This window comes from Typopeltis vanoorti, chromosome 11 (assembly GCF_054136105.1).
Source record: "Typopeltis vanoorti isolate ZY-2024b chromosome 11, IOZ_Tvanoo_1.0, whole genome shotgun sequence".
In the NCBI taxonomy this organism is placed as follows: domain Eukaryota; kingdom Metazoa; phylum Arthropoda; class Arachnida; order Uropygi; family Thelyphonidae; genus Typopeltis; species Typopeltis vanoorti.
In genome coordinates this window covers 66467614-66492387 of record NC_143559.1, presented here as the reverse complement: position 1 = coordinate 66492387, position 24774 = coordinate 66467614, and the positions used below count along the sequence as shown (strand labels likewise).

The following is a 24774-nucleotide window of genomic DNA, read 5'->3' as shown; positions in this document are numbered from 1 at the left end:
AGTGGAGAGGATTCAGAAGCGAGTGACCTGTGAAATGCTCCCTATGAGGATAGATTGAAGGTGTGTGTGGATTACAGAAGTAGGTTGACATGAGAAAAAGATGGGATATGAAAGAAACATTTAAGTTGCTTAAAGGGTTTTATCTGGACAGATGCAAGGGAAATGTTTCAGCACTTGGCTAGAGAGACCAGAACAAGGGATCATCCCTGGAAGGTGAATAAAGGTGCAGTCAATAGAGGTGTGAGGACTAGATTTTTTTGCTTGGAGAGTGGTGAATGAGTGGAATGGGTTGAGAGTCAGTTGTATTTTGTCTATTAATGGGTTCAAGGAGAGGTGATAGATTGTGTGGATAGATTGGGTCTCCAAGTTGAGTCTTCAGACTCCATGGAGGTGCATGTATAATAATAATAATTGAATGATGAAAACAGGAGTCGGCATTGGAGCACAAGACATCAAAAACAATGAGAGGAGTGCTACCAAGAAAATGTTTTTGTATCCAGACTGGACAAAGATGTTATTATCTTCTGGGAGATAATGTATGTTCTCAGTTAGAATATGAGATTATCAATTCAAGAAAAGCAAGAAACCAAAGAGCTGCATTTTTCTGTAGGTACAATGCAATAAAACTATCATGGGGTGGAGATAGATGGCATGGACAAAATTATGGTTAACAGTTTTAGCAATAAGCTGAAAAGAATACTTACTAAAGATATGATGCAAGATTCCTGCATCCCTTTCAAAATCAGTTCCAAATTCACAGCTTGCAAGAAACCATTTCAAGCTTTAGTATAAGCAAAAAAGAAAAACCTTAATGCCATTTGTGATATACTGGACTTTTCAATAGCCTTGCCACACTTCTTGGAAAAACTAATGGAGAATGGTTTCTATATTTAGAAAGGAGATGAAGCATAAAAATCAAAGATGGTTAAATAAGGCTCCACTGTTTTCAAAGAACCAAGGCAAACAATGGAAGTCAGCATGTGGAACAAACTAATTCACCTAAATTCAAGATAAGTTCTCTCTTATGTTGATGGTACCTAAGAGAAAAGTGGAAATGACAGAAGAATTAGAAGTATCATTAGAATTAATGGTACTTCTAATAAGGAGCACCATAATTTGTGTTACTGAAACAAGACAAAAATGAGAGAGCATTATTTTATATAATAAACACAAGATGTTTAGTCAAGCAATAACAATCAAGGAAGGAGCAATTATAGCACTCAATACTAAACTTGAGGATAATTTTGAATGGAAGGAAATATCAAGTAACAAGGGCAAACATCAAAAAGGGGAATTAAAGATGTTCAATTCCTATGGTCCAACAAAAAAATTTTACTAAAGAAATTTTTTGAAAATTAGAGAAGTCAGCTGACAAAGAAAACCTAGTCCTTGTTGGAGATCTGAACAACAGTAGGAAATTAATACGACACTGAAATATATAATAAAATTTGGAGAAAAGAACAAAACTAATAATAATGGCAAGCACATGGTCTCGGTTTTCGTTCAAAACATGGACTAGTCATTACTAATGCAAAGATGTGTACTATTCAGATGAAGAGAATGAGAGAACGAACTATTATAATAACATTGATAGCAATATCTTCATAGTGGTTCAAGGACCAGAGTATACAGTGGTAGTACAATTGGAAGAACAACAGTATGTTACACCCTTCGATTCTTGCCATGGCAAGAGGAATCTTTATATGGGCTTTTTCAGTTGGTGAGTTAGCCGATCTCATATGGAGGTAGTAGGGCTTTTTCTCCCAGAAACTCAGGTTTTTCATCCTGCATACAGACAAATCAGCCTTGAGAAAACCCTCAATTTACAGACAAAAAAAATACTAGTCTAAATGGTAAGCAGTAGATGGCAGTGTAGATCCTTGTTCTTCAACCTGTGGTCCACAGACATATCCTGGTGGTCAGTGAAAAATCCGCCCCCCCCCCCAATCATGTAGTGGCTACATGATTCGGGTGCTACATTGTTGCAGGGCGAGTGGGACTCTGCATGTGACAATGTAGTGCCCAAAGTACAGGCGAAGTGCGTGGGCATTGAATGCCAGTATTGCGTCAGCTTGCCTGTTGACAGGCGAGCTGACGACACGATTCTTATTTTATCATGCTCGTCTGTATTGTTTTTTTAATATTGTGTTGTGGTATTTCGGAAAACAAGTCATTTCTTTCGTAAAATTTGAAACCTTAGAAAATGGAGACAAAAAAAGTCAAACAGCAAAACCTTTTAACCTTCTTTAGTAGAGGAAAGGACAATATTCAGGAGAAAGGTAGTGATGGTACCAAAAGTATGTGCCAAGTACTAGTGCTTCAAGTTTAGAAGAAACAAAGAAAAAGAAATATGCTGATACTTCGGAATGTGTAATACAAACCAAAAAAAGAAAAGGAAACTTTGTTAGGTGTTTCGACAAGGACTATTTAAAGCTTAGGTTCATTGTAGCCCCTGGCAGTGAACTATCGCCATGCCCTTTTTGTGTAGTATGTTCCGAAATTCTGTCAAATGATGCTATGAAACCCTCCAAACTTGTTTGTCATTTGCATTCGAAGCATAGATTTTATTGATAAGCCACTGGACTTTTTTCAAAGATTACGTGACCAGATGAAAAGTCAGAAAAGTGAAATGAAAATGATGACGACTAATGACAAGTCGCTGCTTCGAGCATCTTATTTAGTTGCTCTTCGAATAGCTAAAATGAAAAAAACAGTTTACTACTGGTGAAGAGTTAGTAAAACCTTGCATCTTAGATGTCATACAAGAAATTTTGGGTCCTCAAGCCACTAAAAAACTGGAGGCTATATCGCTTTCAGACAGAGAAGAATTATTGATATGGCCAACGATATTGAAAAGCAAGTTGTAGAGGGGTTAAAGAAATCTAGGTGTTTCACGATTCAACTTGATGAATCAACTGATGTGAGTAACCATGCTATCCTACTTTGCATCGTGAGATATAGTGAAGATGAAGACTTAAGGGAAGAACTTCTTTGTTGCCTTGACTTACCTGGATGGACCACTAGTTCAGAGATATTTAATGCTCTTGACGGGTATTTTCAAGTGCAGGGCTTAGACTGGAGCAAATGCGTCGGAGTGTGTGCGGACGGTGCTGCGAGCATGATTGGACGTCACTCAGGAGTAGTTGCAAAAATAAAGGAAGTCACGCACCCAGAAGTTTTGTCCACTCACTGTATGATCCACCGGGAGCACATAGCTGCAAAGAAGCTTTCTATTGAATTAAACACTGATGAATGATGCGGTGAAGATCATTAATGAAATTTACAGTCGAGCTATGAACTCCAGGGTGTTCACGACACTGTGTGTGAGAGTATGGACTCACACCACCAACATCTCCTTCTCCATGCAGAAGTGAGGTGGTTATCGAGAGGAAGGGTTCTTGCACGCTTTTTCGAACTGAGGGAAGAAGTAAAGCAGTTTCTACGAGAGCAAAAATCTGACCTAGCAGAGCCTTTGTTGAATGAGGAATGGATGGCTAAGCTTGCGTATATGGCAGACATATTTAGCCTTCTTAAACTTAATATTTCTCTTCAGAGGTCTTGTACAAGTATTTTACACTGAGAAATAAAATGGATACGTTCAAAAAGAAGCTGGCTCTTTGGGATAGTTGTGTACAAGAGGAAGATATAGAAATGTTTCCATTTTTGGGAGAATTTTTGATTGCTGCTGATGTCAACAAGAAAGTCATAATCATCATAAGTCAACATTTAAGGGTGTTAGCTGAAAACTTGAATTATTTCCTGAAAATGAGGATCCTGGTAAAGGTAACCTCTGGATTAATAATCCCTTCTTGGAAGATATAAAATCATGAGCACTTGATCCTCATGAAAAAGAAAAGCTGATCGAGTTGTCTTCTGATGTCCAGACATAAAATGCAATCATTGTCTCAATTTTGGATATCACTCGAATAAGAATATCCATCTCTGAGTTATAAAGTTATCAAATTGTTGGTCGTTTTTTCGACTTCCTATTTGTGTGAAAAGACTTTTTCAGCCATGTCAGTAATAGAAACCAAAGAGAGAAATTGAATGGACGTTATTGCAGCGCTTCGTCTCTCAGAAACAATGCTCCAGCCACGTATATCAAATTTTCTAACCTCTAAGCAGTAGCAGATGTCACATTAGCTAAAAATTGTAATTTTATAACATTGGATTTAATAAATAAAATACTATCTACATTGGTTTATGTTTGTGTCTTAGCCATCAGCCGGTCCGCAAAATATTTCTCCTATTTTCCCCAGTCCACAGGTGTAAAAAGGTTGAAGAACGCTGGTGTAGATGATGATGGTAGTGGTGGTTTGATATGGTTGGTAATCGTAGTGGAGGCAGAGCTATAGAAGTGCCCTCAATGAGTCTTTGGACTCCTTGAAAGGTGTCACGTAATAATAATTACTTTTAAGTAGGTTGAGAATTAATATCATACTGAAAAGAAAAATAAGGAAGTTTTAAAAAGAGTCACTAACAGCTTTTCAACTGAATTGTAAACTCAAATATAAAACTGAAATAATTTTTTTTTTTTTTTAAATCAGAACTCTATGGAGGACTCAAGAAGTTAAAGAGGCAATCCTAGAAAAGAAGAAAGCATATTAAATGTTCACAGCCAACAAGTCAGTATGTGCTCCAAGAGAATGCAGAGAAAAATGTAAATAAAGTGTAAAATTAGCTAAATAATTTAAGGGAAGACTTTACTAAAAATGCAGAAAATAAATATCAAGAAGGCCTGATACTCTAGAGGCCACTGAAAAAGCTTAGAATTGGAGGAAAGGGTACTATAAAAGGAATCAAATGATAAAGGTGGTGTGAAAACTGAAGATACTCTAGATGTCTGGAGTTATCACAAGTGATAGAATATATTCAAGAGGAATACAATAAGGATTACATATCAGTACTTGAGGAAAGATAAAGCCATCGAATACTGAAATGTGGAAAGGTAGTTGACCAGAAATGCTTAAATATGGAAGCATTAGTTTTTATGCTATATTACATAATTCAGGCCTGGTCAGAAGGTTAAATTCTTCATAAAGTACAAATATTACAGCATCCATCTATTTAAAAAAAAATGGAAATAAAACTGTAGAAAAGAAAGCTGGAAACAATCTGAGTTCATGCCAAGCAGAGGGAGGTTACAGGATAGATTTTTGCTTTAAGACCAAACTGTTGAGAAATCATGAGAAGGATCTATAGTTTTATAGATGTGGAAAGAACAACTGATAAGGTGCTGGTCTGGTCAAAATTTACAAAGAAATAGAGGGAACTACTATGTCCCCCCGCCAATCCCTCTTGCCAATTTTTACATTGAAAATTTTGAAAAACAAGCCATAGACTCAATCCTATCTGGCAAAGATATATAGATGTTCTCTACTTGGACTCGTGGCCCAGACACATTAGACTCCTTCCTTAGTCGCCCCTCTGAAATAATAGTTTACCTTTCCTAGACACCTTGGTAACCTTTCCTTCACTGCATATAGAAAACCCACTCACAAAAGGCAGATACGTTCACAAACTCTCCCACCACCATCCTTCTCAACAATAAGGATAAGTAAAACTAACCAATAGAGCCCACAATGTTTGTTGCAGTGGAACCTCTCAACCAAATTCAACAACATACACAACACCTTCCTTTCCAATAGCCACAGCAATTACAGTATTAAAAAAATTATCAGTTCCTCCCCCATTTCTTCAGAAATGCCATCACCATCCCCTATAGCCATGGTATATTAGAAAAAATAGCCAGGTCCTTAAAGTACAACCTCTACACAACTTTTAAGCACCACTGCAACTTCGTTACCCTTATCTATTCTACCAAAGTTCAGCTCCATCCTGTCTCAGTGTCTGGAGTATATAAAGTACCCTGTTCCTGTAAACTGGCTTACTTCGGACAGACAGGTAGATCAGCAACCATCTGTTTAGAAGACCACAAATCATACATCTGCAATCAGATTGACTATGGTCAATCTGGCCTTGCAGATCGTGTTTTGGATACAACCCACAGGATCTCCTGGAGAAAAACCACCATGCTTCAAAGTAAATTCAATAAAGAGACTATTTTTAGAATGTGCAGCAGTACTCAGAAATCGATCGAATTTAAATAAATACGGTTGAATAAAACTTCCCAAAAATTTTGGAAACATTATCAGAGGTCCCACTTTACATCCTAGGCCAGTGGTGGTGAACCTATGGCACGCGTGCCAGAGGTGGCACGCCCAAGAATTTTGCTGGCACGTCAATGATTTACAGGTGATATCCTTTTATACGCTTATAAATTATTCAAGCTTTTTTTTTTTTTTTAATTGTTACAAAATGTACAAGTTAAATTTTGTTTTACAGGGGAGAGCAGCTAAGAAGACATGAATTTGATTGGTGCGGTATTAACAAAAGATCACGCAACCCAAAGACAAAGGCTATTGACAATTGAGTTCAAATGCTAATTCTCTTCAACCGAATTCCATAACATCTGCAACTGTCATAACATTCACTATATATTTCTTAGTTTTAAGACATTCACGATGGGGTGTCGTTTATCGTTCCGACAGAACTTCTCATTACCAGCGGGCTCAACTCACAAAGTTTCAACCCATGATTGGTTTTTATTGCCTTGTTTGCATTTGAGATGGAAGGGGAACTCACACAAGCATTATATGGCATGTTTCAATTCATGGTAGAATTTTATTTGAAGTTAGCCTCTGTGATCTGTCATAATGACATCGAGAATTTCAAATGCAATCAAACGAACACTTATTTCATGTAATTGAAAAATTGGACAATAGTTTTAGTTAGATACTGTGTTTCCGGTGCAACATATGGTTTTGTTTGCCTGTACAGCTAGTTTCTGTGAGAGGAGTGCATGCAACTCATTAGTTAGGCACTGTTTTTATTCCAGCTGTCTCCAATTACATTATTTGTTGAGAAATATATTACACAGACTCCAAAAGCCCTCTGTACCTTATTCAGGGATACAATAAAACTTTTTTTTCTTGCATCTACGGTATATAATGACTGTTGGGGAGGGCATGTTTTTTGTGAGGGAGGTATATATGCAAAACCTTTTAATGTCTTTTTTTCGTAAAATGAAATCAGGGGTGCCAGTTATACGCGAGGGCAAGTTATATTTGACAGTAAGCGTTCGCTGACAAGTCGACATCCTTCTGCTGCTTCCCCTGCTCCGCTGAATTCTATGGTGAGTTACAATGGATAAAAATTTCTCACTATCGTTTTTTTCTTTCTTCAAACCAACATCATTAAAATCAATTTAATAATGCAATAATCAATTTTAATACTGAATAATATTATAAATGTTTGGTGATAGAGAGCCTGTGTAGCTCAGTAGAAGTGGCGTTTGCACTCTACAGCACTTGACCGCACAAAGAAAGGATTTGGTGGTTCAAATCTAGTGGCCAACTAGAGGAAATTTTTCTAAGCCTTTTTTCGACCAGTTCCCGAGTTAGTTGATCTCTGGCACGGGCTAGCGTTTTTTTTCTCCCAGAAACTCAGGTTTTTCATTCTGTAAACTCAAGAAAATCGACCGTCAAACTCGCACAATTTTCAGACATTAAAAATATTGTGTTAGAGACCACAAGATGGCGGCACTAGCTTGTCACCTTCCCCACTGAGTACCAAAGAATCAGTGATAGCTTTGGGCCAGCTTTCTCTCTGATTGGCTACTAGTGGAGATTGAACTGCCCACTCAGTCTCCAAAAGTTAGATAGGGTAAACGACCCCGCCTACTCCCTATACAGGAACAAATAGGCGTTAGCTGATGTTTGGTGATCAGAATGGGGTATGTCAATGAAACTTACCAGAAGTTAATTTAATGATGTGGCCTGAGGAAACTACAATATCATAGCATTAGTTCTGTGATTGATAACTAATTTAAATGCGTACTTTTATATGTCAACATGCTACACTGTATACATTAAGTGTATTGATACTCTTTATGATTATGCCATAATTAATTATTAATACTTATTTACTAAAATAAATAGCCAAAAGGCTTCACATTGGCGATAGAAAATTATATAAATTAAGTGGATATTAAATCCAACATTATTTCAAAGCCGACTACAGAAACTATAGACATTTCTTGCGAAATTTGACCAGAGATCTTACGGGAATACACTCGCCAAATTTCCCAGGAAAATTCTATAGTTACTGTAGTCGGCTTTGAAATAATATTGGATTTAATATCCACTTAATTTATATAATATTAATACTTATGTTAGTTTAATGTATGAACTTTTAAAAAATGGGAACGGTATTTACGAGTAAGAATAAATAAAAATACAGTCTATAGAAAAAGAATTGAGAACGACTGATCCTTAGGATTCCCTGACTTTTTCCTTTTCTAATCGCACGTGCGTTCATTATGCATTTCGCACCGCGCATCCGCCAGTGGGCAGAAATAAGCAGCGGCAAGTGCATTATTGTTGCGTATGTGCACTGTTTTGTTTTTGCTACTGTAAATGGGAATTATAAAGATAATTTAATTTAGGCATATAATAAAATATTGATTTTTTTGAAACTATAAAAAATGCATTTGATTTAAGTTGTGAATTATTTTGTTACAGTTCTACCAAACATGGCTCGCGAAAATAAAAAATGAAAATTATCAGTCAAGCAGCAGAAAGTTCCAAAGCTGGTGGACTGAAGAGTATGGCATGATTAATAAAGACAATAAAGCAATATGTGTTTTGTTCCGGGACAGTTGCGCACGAGTTCTCTTTGAAGATTTTGAAAACAAGGAAAAAATTATTCAGAGAATAAAAGGCATGCCTTTGGCTAGAAACATGGTGAAAGATAGAATCATAGAAATGGCTAAATATATAACTCATCAGCAAAAAACAGATAAAAAATCTTCTGGTTTAATTTCTGTGTCTTGATGAGAGTACCGACATAACTGGATCAGCTCATTTAGCGATTTTTATTAGTTATTGTGTTGGGAATAACATCACAGAAGAATTGATAAGTTTAACATCGTTAGCAACAACAACAAAAGGAATAGATATTTGCAACGCAGCTGTAAATGCACTTGCTGAAAGAGATATAGATCCCTCCAAAATTGTATCAGTAACTACTGATGGTGCTCGCAGTATGACTGGGTTCGTCAATTTATTTACAAAGTTTATTTATAAATGGGTTCGTCAATTTATTTACAAAGTTTATCTATAAATAGGTTTGATTTATTTATCAAATATATTGGACATTCAGTTCTGGGTTTTCACTGCATTATACATTAGCAGGTTTTATGCGCAAAGGCTAGTTTCAAGCCACTGGAAGATATGAGCATTGTAACAAAATTGGCCAATTTTATATCCGCACGTGCTTTAAATAAAAGCAAATTTATAGAATTATTAAGTGAGGTCATCTCAATGTACAATGGTTTACTTATGTAAAACAACATCCGATGGTTAAGTTGTGGGAAAGTTCTTCAAAGATTTGTTGAGTGTTTAGATGAAGTCAGACTTTTTTTACATAATGAGAAAATCATTAAAAAATACAATCAATTAATGAACGTCGAATGACTTTCAAAATTAATGTTTTTTACTGATTCAAGTTTAACATTCAAATGTTAAACTTGCAGTTTAACATTTAAATGAATTAAATGTTAAACTGCAAGGTGTTAACAAGACAATTATTGTCATGTTTGATTTAATCAAAGCATTTGAAGCTAAATTACCAATTTTTAATTGTGACATCATTTCCAATACCTTCCGATCAAGATAAATTGAGAAAAAGTTTTCTACAGTTATTCAGTCGATAATCAACGAATTTTCTTCAAGATTTACGCAGTTCAGGCAATTTGCAGAGACATCAAAATTTATTTTGCATCCGGATACAACATCAACAGATAAACTCAATTTGGAGATTTTAGAGTGGCGGAATTTGGAAGATGTAGAAATGCAACTAACCGATTTTCAATCTAGTTCTATATGGAAAGAAAAGTTTGTCGATTTGAGAAATGACTTGGAAATAATGGAAAATGATCGATTATTGGGCACAATCAAAAAGAATGCAGAAGAGGAAATATTAAAAACCTGGAATTCCATTCCTGAAACCTTTTGTTTAAAAAAACTAGCGATGGCTATATTATATTATCAATTTTCTCCTCTACATATGCTTTTGAGTCATTTTTTTAAATGAATTTTATAAAAGACAGTTTAAGAAATAGAATGACTGATGAATCTAGTTCCGCATGTGTATTACTAAAAGTGACAAAATATGAACCTGATATAAAGCATTTGGCATCAAATGTACAACAGCAAAAATCTCATTAATAAATTGATATATTGATAAATTAATAAAAGGTTAATATTGATTTGTATACGACAATGTGTATGTCAAATTATGTGTTCATTATTATGAAATTCTATATTATTTTTAAACTTGTCTCAATAAAATTCTGCAATTAGTTTTGTATTAATTATTGTTAATTAGTTGGTGACGTGCCGGGCACATCAGCAACTTGATTTGTAAATTTTTGGCACGTGCCGGCAAATCAGCAACTTGATTTGTAAATTTTTGGCACGCGGACATAAAAAGGTTTGCCACCACTGTCCTAGGCCATCTACTAACACCCATAGAGGGTGCACCACCTAGATAGGACTTTACAGTCACCCATGTGTTTCACTTAGTATTGCTGTATGAGTGTGTCACAAGAGTTATTTGTAATTCTTGAAGATGTCTCAGTGACAGACGAAATATCAGAAGCATTAAAATTAGTTTTTAATCCTTTCCTAGTGCTGTAAATATTCCATTAAACCTCCCACATGATCTCCTAGCACTTAAGCAGCAACACGTGGAAATGTTAATCTCATGCTTTATTCAGAAATTACTCAAATACAAGTCTGCAGGATTCCTTAACTAAACTGAAAAACTGCTGTAACAAGTTTAGTATGAAAATTGGCAATAAGATGATTATGAAAATATGCAAACATTGAAAACATCAGCTAAATCTTGAATGGCAAACCTAGAGAATAAGTAAAATATTTCAGCTACTTGGGAACAGTTTTTAATGAATATGGCAAATTAAACATAGAAATAATCAGAATAAGCAAAGCTGATATGGTAGGAAATGAAATTAATGAATGAATTACATGGAGTAAGAAAAATTGGTAAAAATGCTCTAGTAGTTATATACAAGACAGTGTTCAAACCAATTTTGGCTTGTGGATCTGATAGCTAGCTCTGAGAAAAATTAAAGGAATGAACAGGCGGAAGAATCATTGCAAATGAAGTATTAGAGAGGAAACTTCAAATCATGGCCCCAAGTTCTCAGCATCTGTTTAGTGGAACAAAGGTGCTAAGAATCCTAAGGAGAAAAAAAAAACAGTAAATCTACCTAATGAAATGAGAATACATAAAATTATCTACTGAGAGATAAAGTATATCAAGAGTGTAAAGATATACCAAAGTGGATTGTAACTCTATATGCAAAAACAATGTTGAAAGTAGAAAAATTAGAATTGAAATAACAAGCAAGGAAAGAACAGGTGAAAATTCTAAGGGTTAGTGAAATCAGATGGAGGGATAATGGCAATTACTGGAGTGGAAATTAGAGAATCATCTGTAATAGAGGAAAGAAATAGCAAAATTATATAGATTTGTTACTTTTTCCTAACCTAAATTTTTTTAAGAAGTAAAAAATACTATCCACCTGAATGAGAATCCTGATGACAGCAATAATTCAAATATACATGCCAAAAACTAAGAGTAGAGGCATATAAACAACTAGGGGAACCAACATCAGTTAAAGATTGTTTAATTATAATGTGTAACTTCAATACAATGCTTGCAGAGAGCAAGACTGTTACATTTCTGTAAACAATATTGCCTTCTAGTTGTAACACTTTTTGAAGTACCAAAAGGAAAACACTATACATGGAAATCACCAGATGGTGAAGGATGCCTAAGTGGTTACATACTAGGCAAGATACAGAAACTAACAATTCATGCTACAGCTACCCGAGGAGTTAAATTAGTGACCGCTCAATTATTACAAAATGTATTCCATGCATTTTTGTTTTATTTTAAAGAGGGGAAAAAATGAAATATGGAACTACTGAAAACCTAATATAAAAAATAAAATTAAAAAAGAAACAGATGCATGCGTGAGATGAACAAGAAAGACTGGACAGTCATTAAGGAAATAACTAAAAGATCAACAAAATGAGTGCTAGGATTTATAAAATTAAAACTGTGAAAGCCTTGGATTAAAAATGAGATTTTATTTAAGAGAATGAAATAAAGCAAGAAAAAAGATTATAGAAGGCAAAAAACAATCTAAGACTAAGAAAGAGGATTAAGGAATTAAGAAAAAGAGAACTGGATGGAAGAAATATGATGTTGAACATAAAAACAGGATTTATATAATATGACAAGAAGTCATATCAAATAATTGCTGCAAACAATGAAATTAAAAAAGAAACAGATTGCATGCTTGAGATTAACAACAAGAAAGACTGGATGGGACAGTCATTAAGGAAATAACTAAAAGATCAGCAAAATGAGTGTTAGGATTTATAAAATTACAACTGTGAAAGTCTTGGATTACAAATTACCTATAATCCCAAAACAAAAAAAAAAGGAAAAATTACTTACTGGTAAAAGAAATAGAACGGACTATCTTAAGACATATAGTGCAGAAAATATGAGAAGCAAAATTATTGAACCAGAATACAAAAAAAAAAAATTACCTAACTAGAAAACTGTAGGAATAGACAAAATATCAGCTGAAATTTTAAAAAATCTGGAAGATTTAACATAAACCTTATTTAAAGTGATCAGGTTAATTAAGAGGGACAAAACATATTTGATTTCTATGAAAGCTTTGATGGTAACAATATCCAAGAAAGGGAATGCAACTGTAAAAATTGAAGTTTACTCCAATCATGCCTCAAAGATTACATTAAATATAGTGAAGCCTAGAATAAAATAAATTGAATTTAAATTATCAGTTTGGATTTTAGAATGGTATGAGAACTAAAAATGCAATACTAGCTTTAAGAACTGAAATTAAAAAGCTACATACATTGTCTTTATAGATTTGGAAAACACATTTGATAACAGAATGGAAGCAAGCTTTATCAAATAATGAAGGAAATTGGAAGAATGGAGAGATAGAAGACTAATTAAGAAATTGTATTATACCAATCAGAAAATTATATAAATACATGAAAATAAAGCAACTGCAAAAATAAAGAAAGGTTTAAGACAAGACTGTGCATTAACACCCTTATTTTCAAACTGTATATAAAGAATATAATGAAAGCAATAAAAAGGAATGAATGGGAATAACTGTAAGTAGAGAGATACGTATGATATACTTTGCTGCTGATGTATTAGCTGAGAATGAACAAGATTTAAACAGATAAAGGATGATGTTTTATAAGTTGTTTCTGAAAAGGTACAATTTTTTTCTTAATAATGGTGAAAGGAAATAAGATAAAGCACAGTGGACATGTTAATAACATTCAAAAAGACTGCCAATGCAGTGTAGCACTACTGCTGCCTCACAGCTAATCGTATGCAAGTGTGGCCCAAAACAGGTGTCTGTAAAGTTAACCATCTTTGTGAAAGATGCACCCAATGAACCACCCTTGGACTTATATGTTGTGCACTTTGTACAGGTTAATAAATGTGAAATGATTTACAGACCATTTATATATATATATATCTATATATATATATATATAAAAAGCATTAAGCAAACTGATGCAAAGTACAAAAGAATTTCATACAAAGCAATTAAATATCCAAAATTACTGTTTATAAATGTTCATATGCAAACAAGCAGAAAACAAGGAAATGTTTATAAATTACAGCAAATTTTACAACCATTCTTGGTACATCAAAACTGTACTTCAGACATGTTTTGCTTAATTTTTTACTTAATGGATCTATCAAAACCAAAACTAAAATGACCAACTTCAAATACCAAATTTCATTAAATCCATCAGCTAGGGATGAATTACTACACTAAAAAAAAAGTGCAAACAATAACAAAAGAGACTCATCAACCAGTCTTGCACACGAAAATGAAAATCTCAGCACTGCAGCATGCAACATACACACACACAGAGCAAATAACAATGATGCCTGAGTTTGAAAGACCTGGAGGTAGACCTAAAGAATATCTGAAGGTTTTTCAACCTGCAAGTGGTTAGTAAATTTGATAAGTCTACAGTTTAATATTATTCAGAGCTGACATCCGCTTACTGAATGGTGGTTTGGTTTAGTAAAAAAAAAAAGTGTCAAAACTTATAGCATATTTATGAAACATCTTTAGCCTAACCTTAAGACAATTTCTTGCTTAATGATTAAGCTGCAAATGGGCTAACAAAGAGACCTAAAATGAATAATAAACTGTACCAGTGATCCTAAATACAATAATTAATCAAATTCCATCCAGCCAATGCAAAATGATAATCAGTGTGAACTCTTGTCCAATTGGTCAATAAAAATAATCCAACTAAAATCAAAACTGAACCATATGGGCATATTCTACCATACACCCTAAATCTCAAATTTTATATATTCTATGCAAGCACAGTAGTTACTGCAATATATATATATATATATATATATAATAAACAAATAGTCTGACTGAAATTATTAGAATTTTTGAAGCTATTTTATATACTGCATTTCAACCCAGACAGGATCAAACAAATTAGTAGGCACTTACACAATATACAAAATGTAAATAAATTCACTTATATTAAAGACAAATTCATTAAGCATGCAATGAATACTGTTCAATTCAAACATTCAGAAGACATTCCATCTAAATCAAATAGTAATTTTAAGTCTACCTTATCTGGAAACATTTTAAAAAAATTCAAATAATGATCAAGAGTACAATAATACTTCACATTCTATGAGTTCACCTGTCTCATCATTCATCTAAATGGGTAAATTTTACTTTATGTTAATCAGATAGAGTGAATAAAGAGTTTAATTACATTTATTTATTCTTATGACAAAAGAAATATAAAGCTATATTCGGCACGAAACTCTTGTAGTTTCTCTATTCGGCTTTGAAATGATGTTGGATTCAATATCCACTTAATTTGAATAATTGCGCATCGCCGAAGTGAAGCCTTTTGGCTCTCTTATTTCAGAAATACAACGCAGCTACAGGTCAACGTCCAGTCCAGAAAGCCAATCCAGGGCCTCATCCGTCACCCCCCCTTGGATGTCCTGGAGGCCACGATCATGAAATTGGTGACTTCGGCAGTCATTCACAATATGAGTGATTGTCTGGGTCACAGGGGTATGATCTGACAGTCCCCATTTATATATTATAGTAAGTAGTCACATCTGCCCTGTTAGTTCTGATCCTGTTGATAGATAAATCTTCCTAGGAAGAGCAAAACAAGACTGTGGAGAACAGAGTTCTTCAACCAGGAAGCCATTTGTTGGAAGGCTATTGGACCAGTGTTCTCTCCACATGCCAAGTGTTTATGGTAAGGCACCTGAAGAGAGTTCGTCCATGGACTTCGATTTTAGGCAAAGACTAGGTGTATTTATGAGAGTCGGGGGGGGGGGGGGGGGGGGGGGGAGGAGCCAGTTGCTCATTACTTTATTAAATTATTTAATTGAAGCTTGTCTTCTCTGTATATTTGGTGGAGCAATGTTAGATAGGACAGAAAGCCGGGGAAGAGGGGGGGGGGGGGCTGCTTCTCAGTGTCCCACTAATTGTGCACATCGTAGGCCAAGTGTGTATGCCATTTGTTAAGAAATTGTTTTTTTATTGTTATTCTCTATAAAGAGAATTTTTACTCCGAGTGTTTAGTATTTACAAGTAAAATTGATTGGTGCAATGACTTAACTGCTTCTTTTAGAATCTGGAAAATCACCGACTCAAGACCAAATAAAAATATTTAATGAAACAAACAATATATACCTTTTAAATAAAATTACATAAATAACTACAAAATAAACTGAATCCAAGACCTTCTAAAGTTGAGATTTTCTCATCCAAAAATATTAAAATCATTCATTCTCTGACATACTATTAATGGAGATTGTTCGACACACTTAATCACATCTACTAGACTAGACTAAACACCTCGTTTTCACAATAACAAAAATGTTCAGTCATTTTCTTAGTTTAGGATTTTAGTTAGGACTTTTTCCGAAAATATAAATATTTTCTTTTTTTCCATGGGATCCTTTGTTATCAACCCTTACATAGCATACAATCTTTTTCAGTTCAATTTGGTGCACAATTTAATTTTTGGACCAGAAAAAGAAGTTTCTTCTACTACTCCATAAACAACAGATCTTAGTAAAGCTCTTCATGTTAAGCCACTTTGTTTCAAATTTCACCAATTGCTGTTTCCATAGTAATCCGATGTTCTTAAGAACAGAAGATGAAATTTTCCATTCAGTATTTCCTCGAACATTCAGTTAGAATTGTAGACTGCAATATCTTCTATTATTTACTAAATACTTGTTGACAGTCAACTCCTCCAATTTAAAGACTCAGTTCTACAATTCTTTTTTGGAATCTTGTATTATCTCCTGACGTAAAGCTTAAACTTCCTAAGAACAAAATTCCTCTGGTCTGCGCTCTTAAACTTCCATTAGCTCCTTTTCCTCGTTACCCTGATACCAAGCGCTGTCAATCACCAAATTCCTCAACAAGCATGCGCACTGCATGTAAATGGAAAGCAAGAAGTTATATATAATGGTTGACTTGTTGTCTGTTAGCATAAATAGAATGTCTGAACAAACCAATACAAATACCTCACAACACTTAATTTTAAATTTGTCGTTGTCGTCATCCAGTAGCATCCTCTAGCAAGAGGGTTGCAGCAATGAGCAGCTCTTCTCCATTTCTCTCAGTCTGTCGCCTCTGCCATTTTTAAACCAGTCCATTCCAGGATGTCATTGAACCATTCTCTAGTTGGTCTTCCACGTCTTCTCTTCCCCTCAACTTTCCCTTGTAATATAGTTCTTGTCAGGTGTCCCGAAGAACCTCTCAGAAGATGTCCAGCAAATCTGGTCTTTCTTTGAATAATATTCTTGAGCAGTGTTCTTTCCATCCCAACTTTTCTTAAAACTTCTTGATTTGATATTCTCTCTGTATAGCTAATCTTTTCCATCTTTCTATAACACCACATTTCCAATGCATTAATTCTTTCCATCTCTCTCTTTCTGAATGTCCATGACTCACTTCCATAACTTGCAATACTCCAAACTGTTGCTTTAACTATTCCAATTCTAACACCTATTTTAATATTCTTGTTTATTAAAATTCTCTTCATTTCCATAAATGCCGATTCAGCTTTGCCTATTCTATTTCTAATGTCCAACTTTGAAGTTCCTTTCTCCGAGATCCAGCTACCTAAATATTGAAATCTTTCCTCCACATCTTATCTTTACATTATCTCCTATTTTTCTGCCCATTATCTTGGTCTTCTTTGTGTTAATCCTTAGTCCGTACTCTTTACAAGAGTTTTCAATTCTTTGAACAATTTGTTGTAATCCATTTTCACTTTCTGCCATCACCACTACATCATTCGCATATCATAAGTTATTAATGATTCTTCCATTTATTGTTCCTCATTCTATTTTATTCTTAATTCTCTCTCTAAAATTATTTGTGCGAAAATTTTTGCTGTGTGAGTTATAAGATTTATCGTTCTAAAATTGTTACAGTCTAAAACTCCATCCTTTTTGGAATGGGGATAAAAATTGATCTTTTAAACTCCTCTGGTAATTCTTGTCCTTCATAAATTCCATTAATAATTTGCCATAACACTTCCAAACCCTTTTCACCTATATTCCTTATAAGTTCTATCTGTATACTATCTATTCCAGGGGATTTTTTCCTTCTTTCATAAATTGCTAGATTCAATTCCTCCCTCTGCCCACTATCCTCTTTCATTTGATTTTCTCCTCTTCCTCTGTCTTCATAAAGTTTACTTACATATTCTTCCCATCTCTGTAATATCTTCTCTTTTTCTATCAGAATTGCACCTCTTTCATTCTTGACTGCTCCAGTACTTTGCATCTTTCTCCTTCCTGTCATCATAGTAATGTTTTTATAAACACCTTTTATGTTATTTCTTTCTGCCTTCGCTATTGTATCTTTACTTATTTCATCTAACCACTCTTCCCTTTTCCTTCTCATCTCTTTGTATCTCCCTACTCAAGCCTTTATACTGCTTTTTCTCCTCTGTTTTACTGTTAACTTTCTTCTTTGTGATATTTTCCTCAAAATATTGTCTATCATCCATGGCTTCTTTCTTTTCTCTTGTTTTGGCTAAATGTAAATCTGTAGCAGTAATTATGCTTTCCTTCAGAATCTTCCATTTTTCACTTACATCATCACTTTGTATATTTCTATTATTCATTTCTTCTTCTGCTTTCTTTGCGAATTCATTCGCCGTACTTGGTATCTTCAGCCGCTCCATGTTCCATGATTTGTTCCGTTTCCCTGCAGTTACCTTTTTTAGATTAATCCTCATCTTAGTTGACAACAATATGATCGGTATCACAGTCTGCTCCTGGTTGTCACATCTTTTATATTTCTATATCTTTTGTTTATCAAAACATAATCTATCTGATTTCTTCTACTATTTATATCCTCCCCTGGGGCTTTCCACATATACAATCTTCTTGGATGTTTCTTAAACCAAGTGTTCATAATTGCTAAATCATGTTTTCTACAGAAATCCAACAGCACATCTCTTTCCTTTCTCACTCCCAATCCATATAGCCCAACTATAACTTCCTCCCTTCCTCTTCCGATTTTTGCATTCATATCGCCCTGTATTATAATTATATCTTTTGTTTCTTTACATTTCAAACCCTGTTCTACATCACCATAAACTCTCTCTAACTTCTCATCCTCATAATCACAAGTAGTTTTGATAGCTGTATCACTTTCAATTTTTTTTATTGTAATTTAAAATTCACCTACTTGTGAATTTTAAATCGCAATAAAAAAATTGAAAGTGATACAACTATCAAAATCTAGTAAGTACATCAATTTTTCAAATGCTTTACATTTCATTTTGATAATAATAATATCAATAATGGGCACATCACAAGTGCCAATGTACGTGTTATGAAACCAAAACTAATAAGATACTTAGTGTCAAGGGATCAAATATTTACAGAAGTTATAATAAGATATTAATTACATTAAAACCAACTTACCAAATTCACTTATGCTTGTCTTTCACCCATTGTAATTAGATGGCCAGTTTCCTCTCTGATCACATGGTGAACAAATTTTTCTCTCCAGATTTCCTTACCCATGCTGGAGTACCCAGCTCTATATTCTCAGCTACATTCTTTATATATATATATATATATATATATATATATATATATATATATAATGAACTATCTCATTAACCACAAATCCAATCCAGTTTTGTCAATGCCAGCTCATGCTATTTCTTTATCTGGCAAACCTTGTGATGTTCACTCATTAAGTTAGAGATTTTTTTCCTATGATCAATGCTTTAATATGCTCATAATGGGCAGTGTCTGCACATGCTTAAGCCACTGGCATGAATTAGTTTTATTTTAGCATATGTATGCTGCTGCTGCTGTGTAGAGTGGTTGCATTTTCATAAATGCTTATATGGCATGTTAGTTGCACCTTTTTTGATAGAATTTTATTTGTAAAATTTGCATTTGAAGTGTCTGGATGATATCTAATACCTGAAATATTCAAACTGATTTCAAGTTAAATATATTCTCATACTGATCTTTTTGCTTTACATAAATTGTGTGCTTTCTGAATCCAATTACTGCATTATAAACAGTAGTGTATTTTCTGGAACTGAAAATGTGAAAGAGGATGTTAGGATAATTGTACAGTCAGCTATATTGAGTGATACAATAAATCTGTTTCACTTGCATGCAGCACAGTCTGTGGGAGGATAGTGTTTTTCCCTTTATGAGTCAGTCCAGTTGTGTCTACACTAATTGTTGCTAAATATAGTACTGTAAATATCTCTGTACTATATTTTATGATAAACAAAGTTACTTAATTTCTTGCTTTTGCAGTACAGCTTCTGTTAAGTTTGGAATGTTTTCCACAGTACAGGAACATTTTTATTCCAGTTTTCAGAAACAATAGGCATAGTAAAAGTTTATCTATTCCTGAGTAAAAATGAATACATCTATGTATTATAAGAAGTGGTTGATCTACAAAATATCAGCATATGCAAGATATCTATTGATTGTTGACAAAAAAAAAAAAAAAATGAAAGTAGGATTCACAAAAGCATACATAATTCCAATGATCAGATTATGTACCCTATTACTGTGTAAAATGTATAATGATCCTCAGTAAACAAAAGAAATTTCTTAGAAAACTAAGCTAAATATAATTTTAAAAAATAAATTATGTGTAACAGATTTTAAGAAGGAGTAGCCATAGTATTCAACACAAAATACGAGGCTAATCTTCTTGAATGGCAGTCAGTCTCAAGTAGAGTAATGTGGGCAAATATGAGAATGGGGAACTGGACAATGAGACTTATTTGTGCCTATGGTCCCACAGAAGGTTCTACTAAGGTAGAAGTGGAGGAATTTTTTGATGCTTTAGAAAAAGCAACTGACACAATGAAAAGTTGGTCCTTGTTGGGGATCTAAATAGCAGAGTAGGAAATGATTGTGAGACATACAAAAATATTTTGGGAAAATTTGGAGAAAAGAGCAAAGCTAATAATAATGGCAAATATCTGTTGGATTTCTGCTCAGGACATGGACTGGTTATTACTAACACCATGTTCCAACATAAAAATGTGCACAAATTCACATGGAGAGAAGAGGCAAGGAATAAGAAAAGTCTCATTGACTATGTTATTGTTGATAGTGATGTTTTCTCCCTGGTGCAGGACACCAGAGTGAACAGAGGATTTGAAATTGGAAGTGATCACTATTTAGTCTTGAGCAGGATAAAATTGAATTTCATATTGAAAAGAATAACATGTAAGAAAGTTTTAAAGCGAATAAAAGTTGAGCAGCTCTCAGATGTGAACTGTAGACTAAAATACAGAAAGATTATTGAAAAGAAAATGAGAGTTTGAGAACAGGAATCAAACCTTGGAGATTCAGTGGCAAACTCTGAAGAAAACATTGATTCTGCCAGAGAGGCATGTGGTGAGGTTGTGTGCAAGGATAAAAAAAATCAGAACTCCCTGATGGACACAGGAAGTTAAAGAGGCAGTGAAGGAAAAGAAGAAAGCATATCAAAAGTTCCTGGCAAATAAGTCAGCTTTTACTCTTACAGAATACAGAGACAAATGTAAGAAAGCTAAACAGTGTATAAAACTAGCTAAACAAAAGTCATGGGAGGACTTTGGCAAGAATATAGAAAATAAATATCAAGAAGGTGGCAAAATATTCTGGAGGTTGTTGAAGCTTAGGAATGGAGGAAAGAGTGCTGTAAAAGGAGTTAGAGGTGATAAAGGTGATATGAAAACAGGAGAAAAAGATATCCTTGAAGTATGGAGTAATTACTTTGAAAAACTGCTAAATGAAACAAGCAGTGATGACAGCACAGTGGTAAAAAATACTGACCAGGCATGCAGTCAGGAATACATATCCATACTTGAAGTAGAAAAAGCCATCAAAGGCTTGAAATGTGGAAAGGCAGCAGGAGTAGATGATATTCGACCAGAAATGCTGAAGTATGTTGGTATAAGAGTCTTAGAGTGACTGCACTGCATAGTTCAGAAAGCCTGGACAGAGGGACGAATTCCCGATGATTGGAGTAGAGCTCTCATAGTACCCATATATAAAAAGGGAAATAAAACTGAATGTGAGAATTACAGAGGTATTTCCTTACTGAGTGTTCCTGGCAAGATGTATGCAAGTATACTTGAGAAACGGTTGAGAAGAATTGTGGAAGAAAAGCTTGGTGAAGAACAAGCTGGATTCAGGCCAAATAGAGGCTGTCAGGATCAGATCTTCACTTTACGACAAATAGTGGAGAAATCATGGGAATATAACAAAGATCTGTATTTAAGTTTTGTTGATTTGGAAAAGGCATATGACAAGGCGCCAAGAGAGAAGCTATTCAATACGCTGCAGTTATATGATGTCAATGGGGCATTATATCAAGCAATACTTAGTCTTTATTTGAGTTGTAAGTCAGCAGTTAGAATTGAAGTACAGGAAGATGGTTTAATGTTAAATCTGGTGTGAGACAAGAATGTACATTATCCCGTCTGTTATTCATTATCTATATGGATCACATTATGAAGGAAAGTGGTATTAAACCTGATATCAAAATTGGAGATGTTAATGTCAGCTCTTTGCTTTATGCGGATGATGTTATACTTCTAAATAAATCCGCTACAAGTCTGCAAGATTCTCTGACTAAATTGAATAGCTGTTGTAATAGATACAGTATGAAGGTCAGCAATAAAAAGACAAAGACAATGAAAATAGGCAGAATCATTGAAAATGTCAACTGTGTTGTGAATGGAGAACCTGTGGAACAAGTAAAACATTTCAGCTACTTAGGCACGATTTTTACTGAAGATGGTAAATTAAATATAGAAATAGACAATAGAATCAGCAAAGCTGGTATGGTGGGAAGTCAATTGAATAAATTCATATGGAATAAGAGAGAAATTAGTCGGAACACTAAATTAGCTGTATACAAGACAGTGTTCAAACCAGTTTTAACTTATGGATCTGAGAGCTGGGTCAGAAGTAAAACACTTGACCAAAGACTACAGACCGCAGATATGAGAGTCCTGAGAAAGATTAGAGGCGTGAACAGATGGCATCAATGGCAATATCATATTAAAAATGAGGATATTAGGAAAGAACTTGACATTGTTAGCATCCAGGAATGTGTTAGCAGAGCTAATCTCATGTGGTATGGTCACTTAAATAGAATGGGAGAGGAAAGATTAGCAAAACAAGTGTTCTCTGCCAGGTTGGCAGGAAAACGACCCAGAGGAAGACCAAGATATAGGTGGATTGATACGGTACAAAGTGCCTTAGACGATAGAAATATAAGATCTGATAATGTTGGAGTCTTGACAAGTAACAGACTGATTTGGAGGAAAATTGTAGATAGGAAGTTAGTAATGATGTAATTTTTTCATGAAGTACTGTCATATCCTGTACACCCCTTGAGGGTACATGGCAGGAATTTGATGATGACAAATTTTACAAGATGATTTGCTGCTCCATCAACCCACGTGTACTCCTGCCATGCCTAAATGAATCACCTGATCATTATTAGTTCATTGGATTAGCCCCTCCCTAGTTATTTATACAAGCAGCTGTTTATTATTGGTTATTTATACTTTGCAAACATCTCTCTCTCCTCAGTTTTTTTTTTTTAATTATGCCACCATAAATTCACTTATGCATGTAGAATTTATATCAGCACATGCTATTTGCTCGACCCAGCAATTTACAGGACACGCATCACAAATGCTACTCACATTTCTTTCCTTTACATTTCCCATTCTTAGGTAGCTTAATGATTCACATGCATGTTTGAGTAATTCAAATATGCCACCAAATATAACATTCCCCTTCATTGTTTTCTAATATATCCTAAAACAAACACATTGGTCCCCCCCACACCCACCACCACCAGCTATGCAGATTTGGTTATAATTAATCATTCCAATACTGTGTAGTGTTCACTGAAACAAGCATGAATTTTCTGCAGGGTACAGTGTTTTTCTAGCCCCATCATATAGTTAAGGGTAACAGTGAGAGCTACAATCACCCTGACATGAATATGTTAAATACTGATCACTAAAGTGAGGGCAATCTCATCACTCACTGCCTTGTTTCTCACAAGAAAAGATCAATTCAAATACCACATCCAATAGACACTTGTATATTTGATAATACTCATTTCAAGTCGAGATTAGATCTCTTCTTGACCTTACGCCTTTTTCTGATGTACTTTTCTATTCAAGACTATTTCTACAACTGGTCTATACAACTATACAACTGTTCATTCTATACAAATCCACCCAATCCTAGAATGTTGTTCTCACATTTGGGAACGTGAAACCAAAATAGAAATTTTTGATGCTATCCAGAAAGACCACATCAGTTAAATGATATACTTCTGAAAAGTATTCTACCAAACTGGTTTCTATTCCCTTCATTCCACATAGGTCTTTCTTCCTTCGTGTCTTCCAAGAACAACCTTACAACCTTCAGCTGTTCAACGTTTTTTTTTTTCACCACATGCATCACTTTGCACTGATGAGTGAGTGGCATTTTACTAAAGCTGATTTCCTAAATGGGAAGGAATCATTTTTAATTAAAATACAACTGGCTACAATGCAACTTCAATACAACAAAATTACCAAAATTCTAGGTAAGGCCAAAAGTGGACATACCACTGATATCTTAACATGAAAAAGCATGAAAATCTTATCAGTTTTAATTTAAAAAAAAATTTCTTTAAGCTTCTTTATTTAATCACTCTAGCTATCATGACATGAATTTACATCAATCAAAACAGATATGAAGTACACCACTGAATAAAGGAAGTTATAAATTTAGTCAACTTAATTAGTCTAGAAAAATACTTACTGCAAAGCGTAGCAAGAGACAAGATTTGCCCACACCAGAGTCTCCGATTAGGAGTAACTTAAACAAGTAGTCACTAAAAAAGAAATGGGATTAAAGAATAGTTCTATACTATTTTTTTCTGGAGATAGCATTATGAAATCTAATCAGAGGTGAGATATGCTGATTTATATACATTCCATTTTAATGAAATGAAAAATAATTTAA

General features: G+C 34.3%; 1 protein-coding gene across 1 annotated transcript in view; it reads right to left on the bottom strand.

The window, feature by feature from the left end:
* Rab1 (RAS oncogene family member Rab1) overlaps nt 1-24774 on the bottom strand; it is a 117772-nt gene that overhangs the window by 55975 nt on the left and 37023 nt on the right. Inside the window, exon 2 of the mRNA XM_090400582.1 lies at nt 24571-24643. Within this exon, the coding sequence (XP_090256708.1) occupies nt 24571-24643 (73 nt within the window). The remainder of the gene's footprint in view (nt 1-24570; nt 24644-24774) is intronic.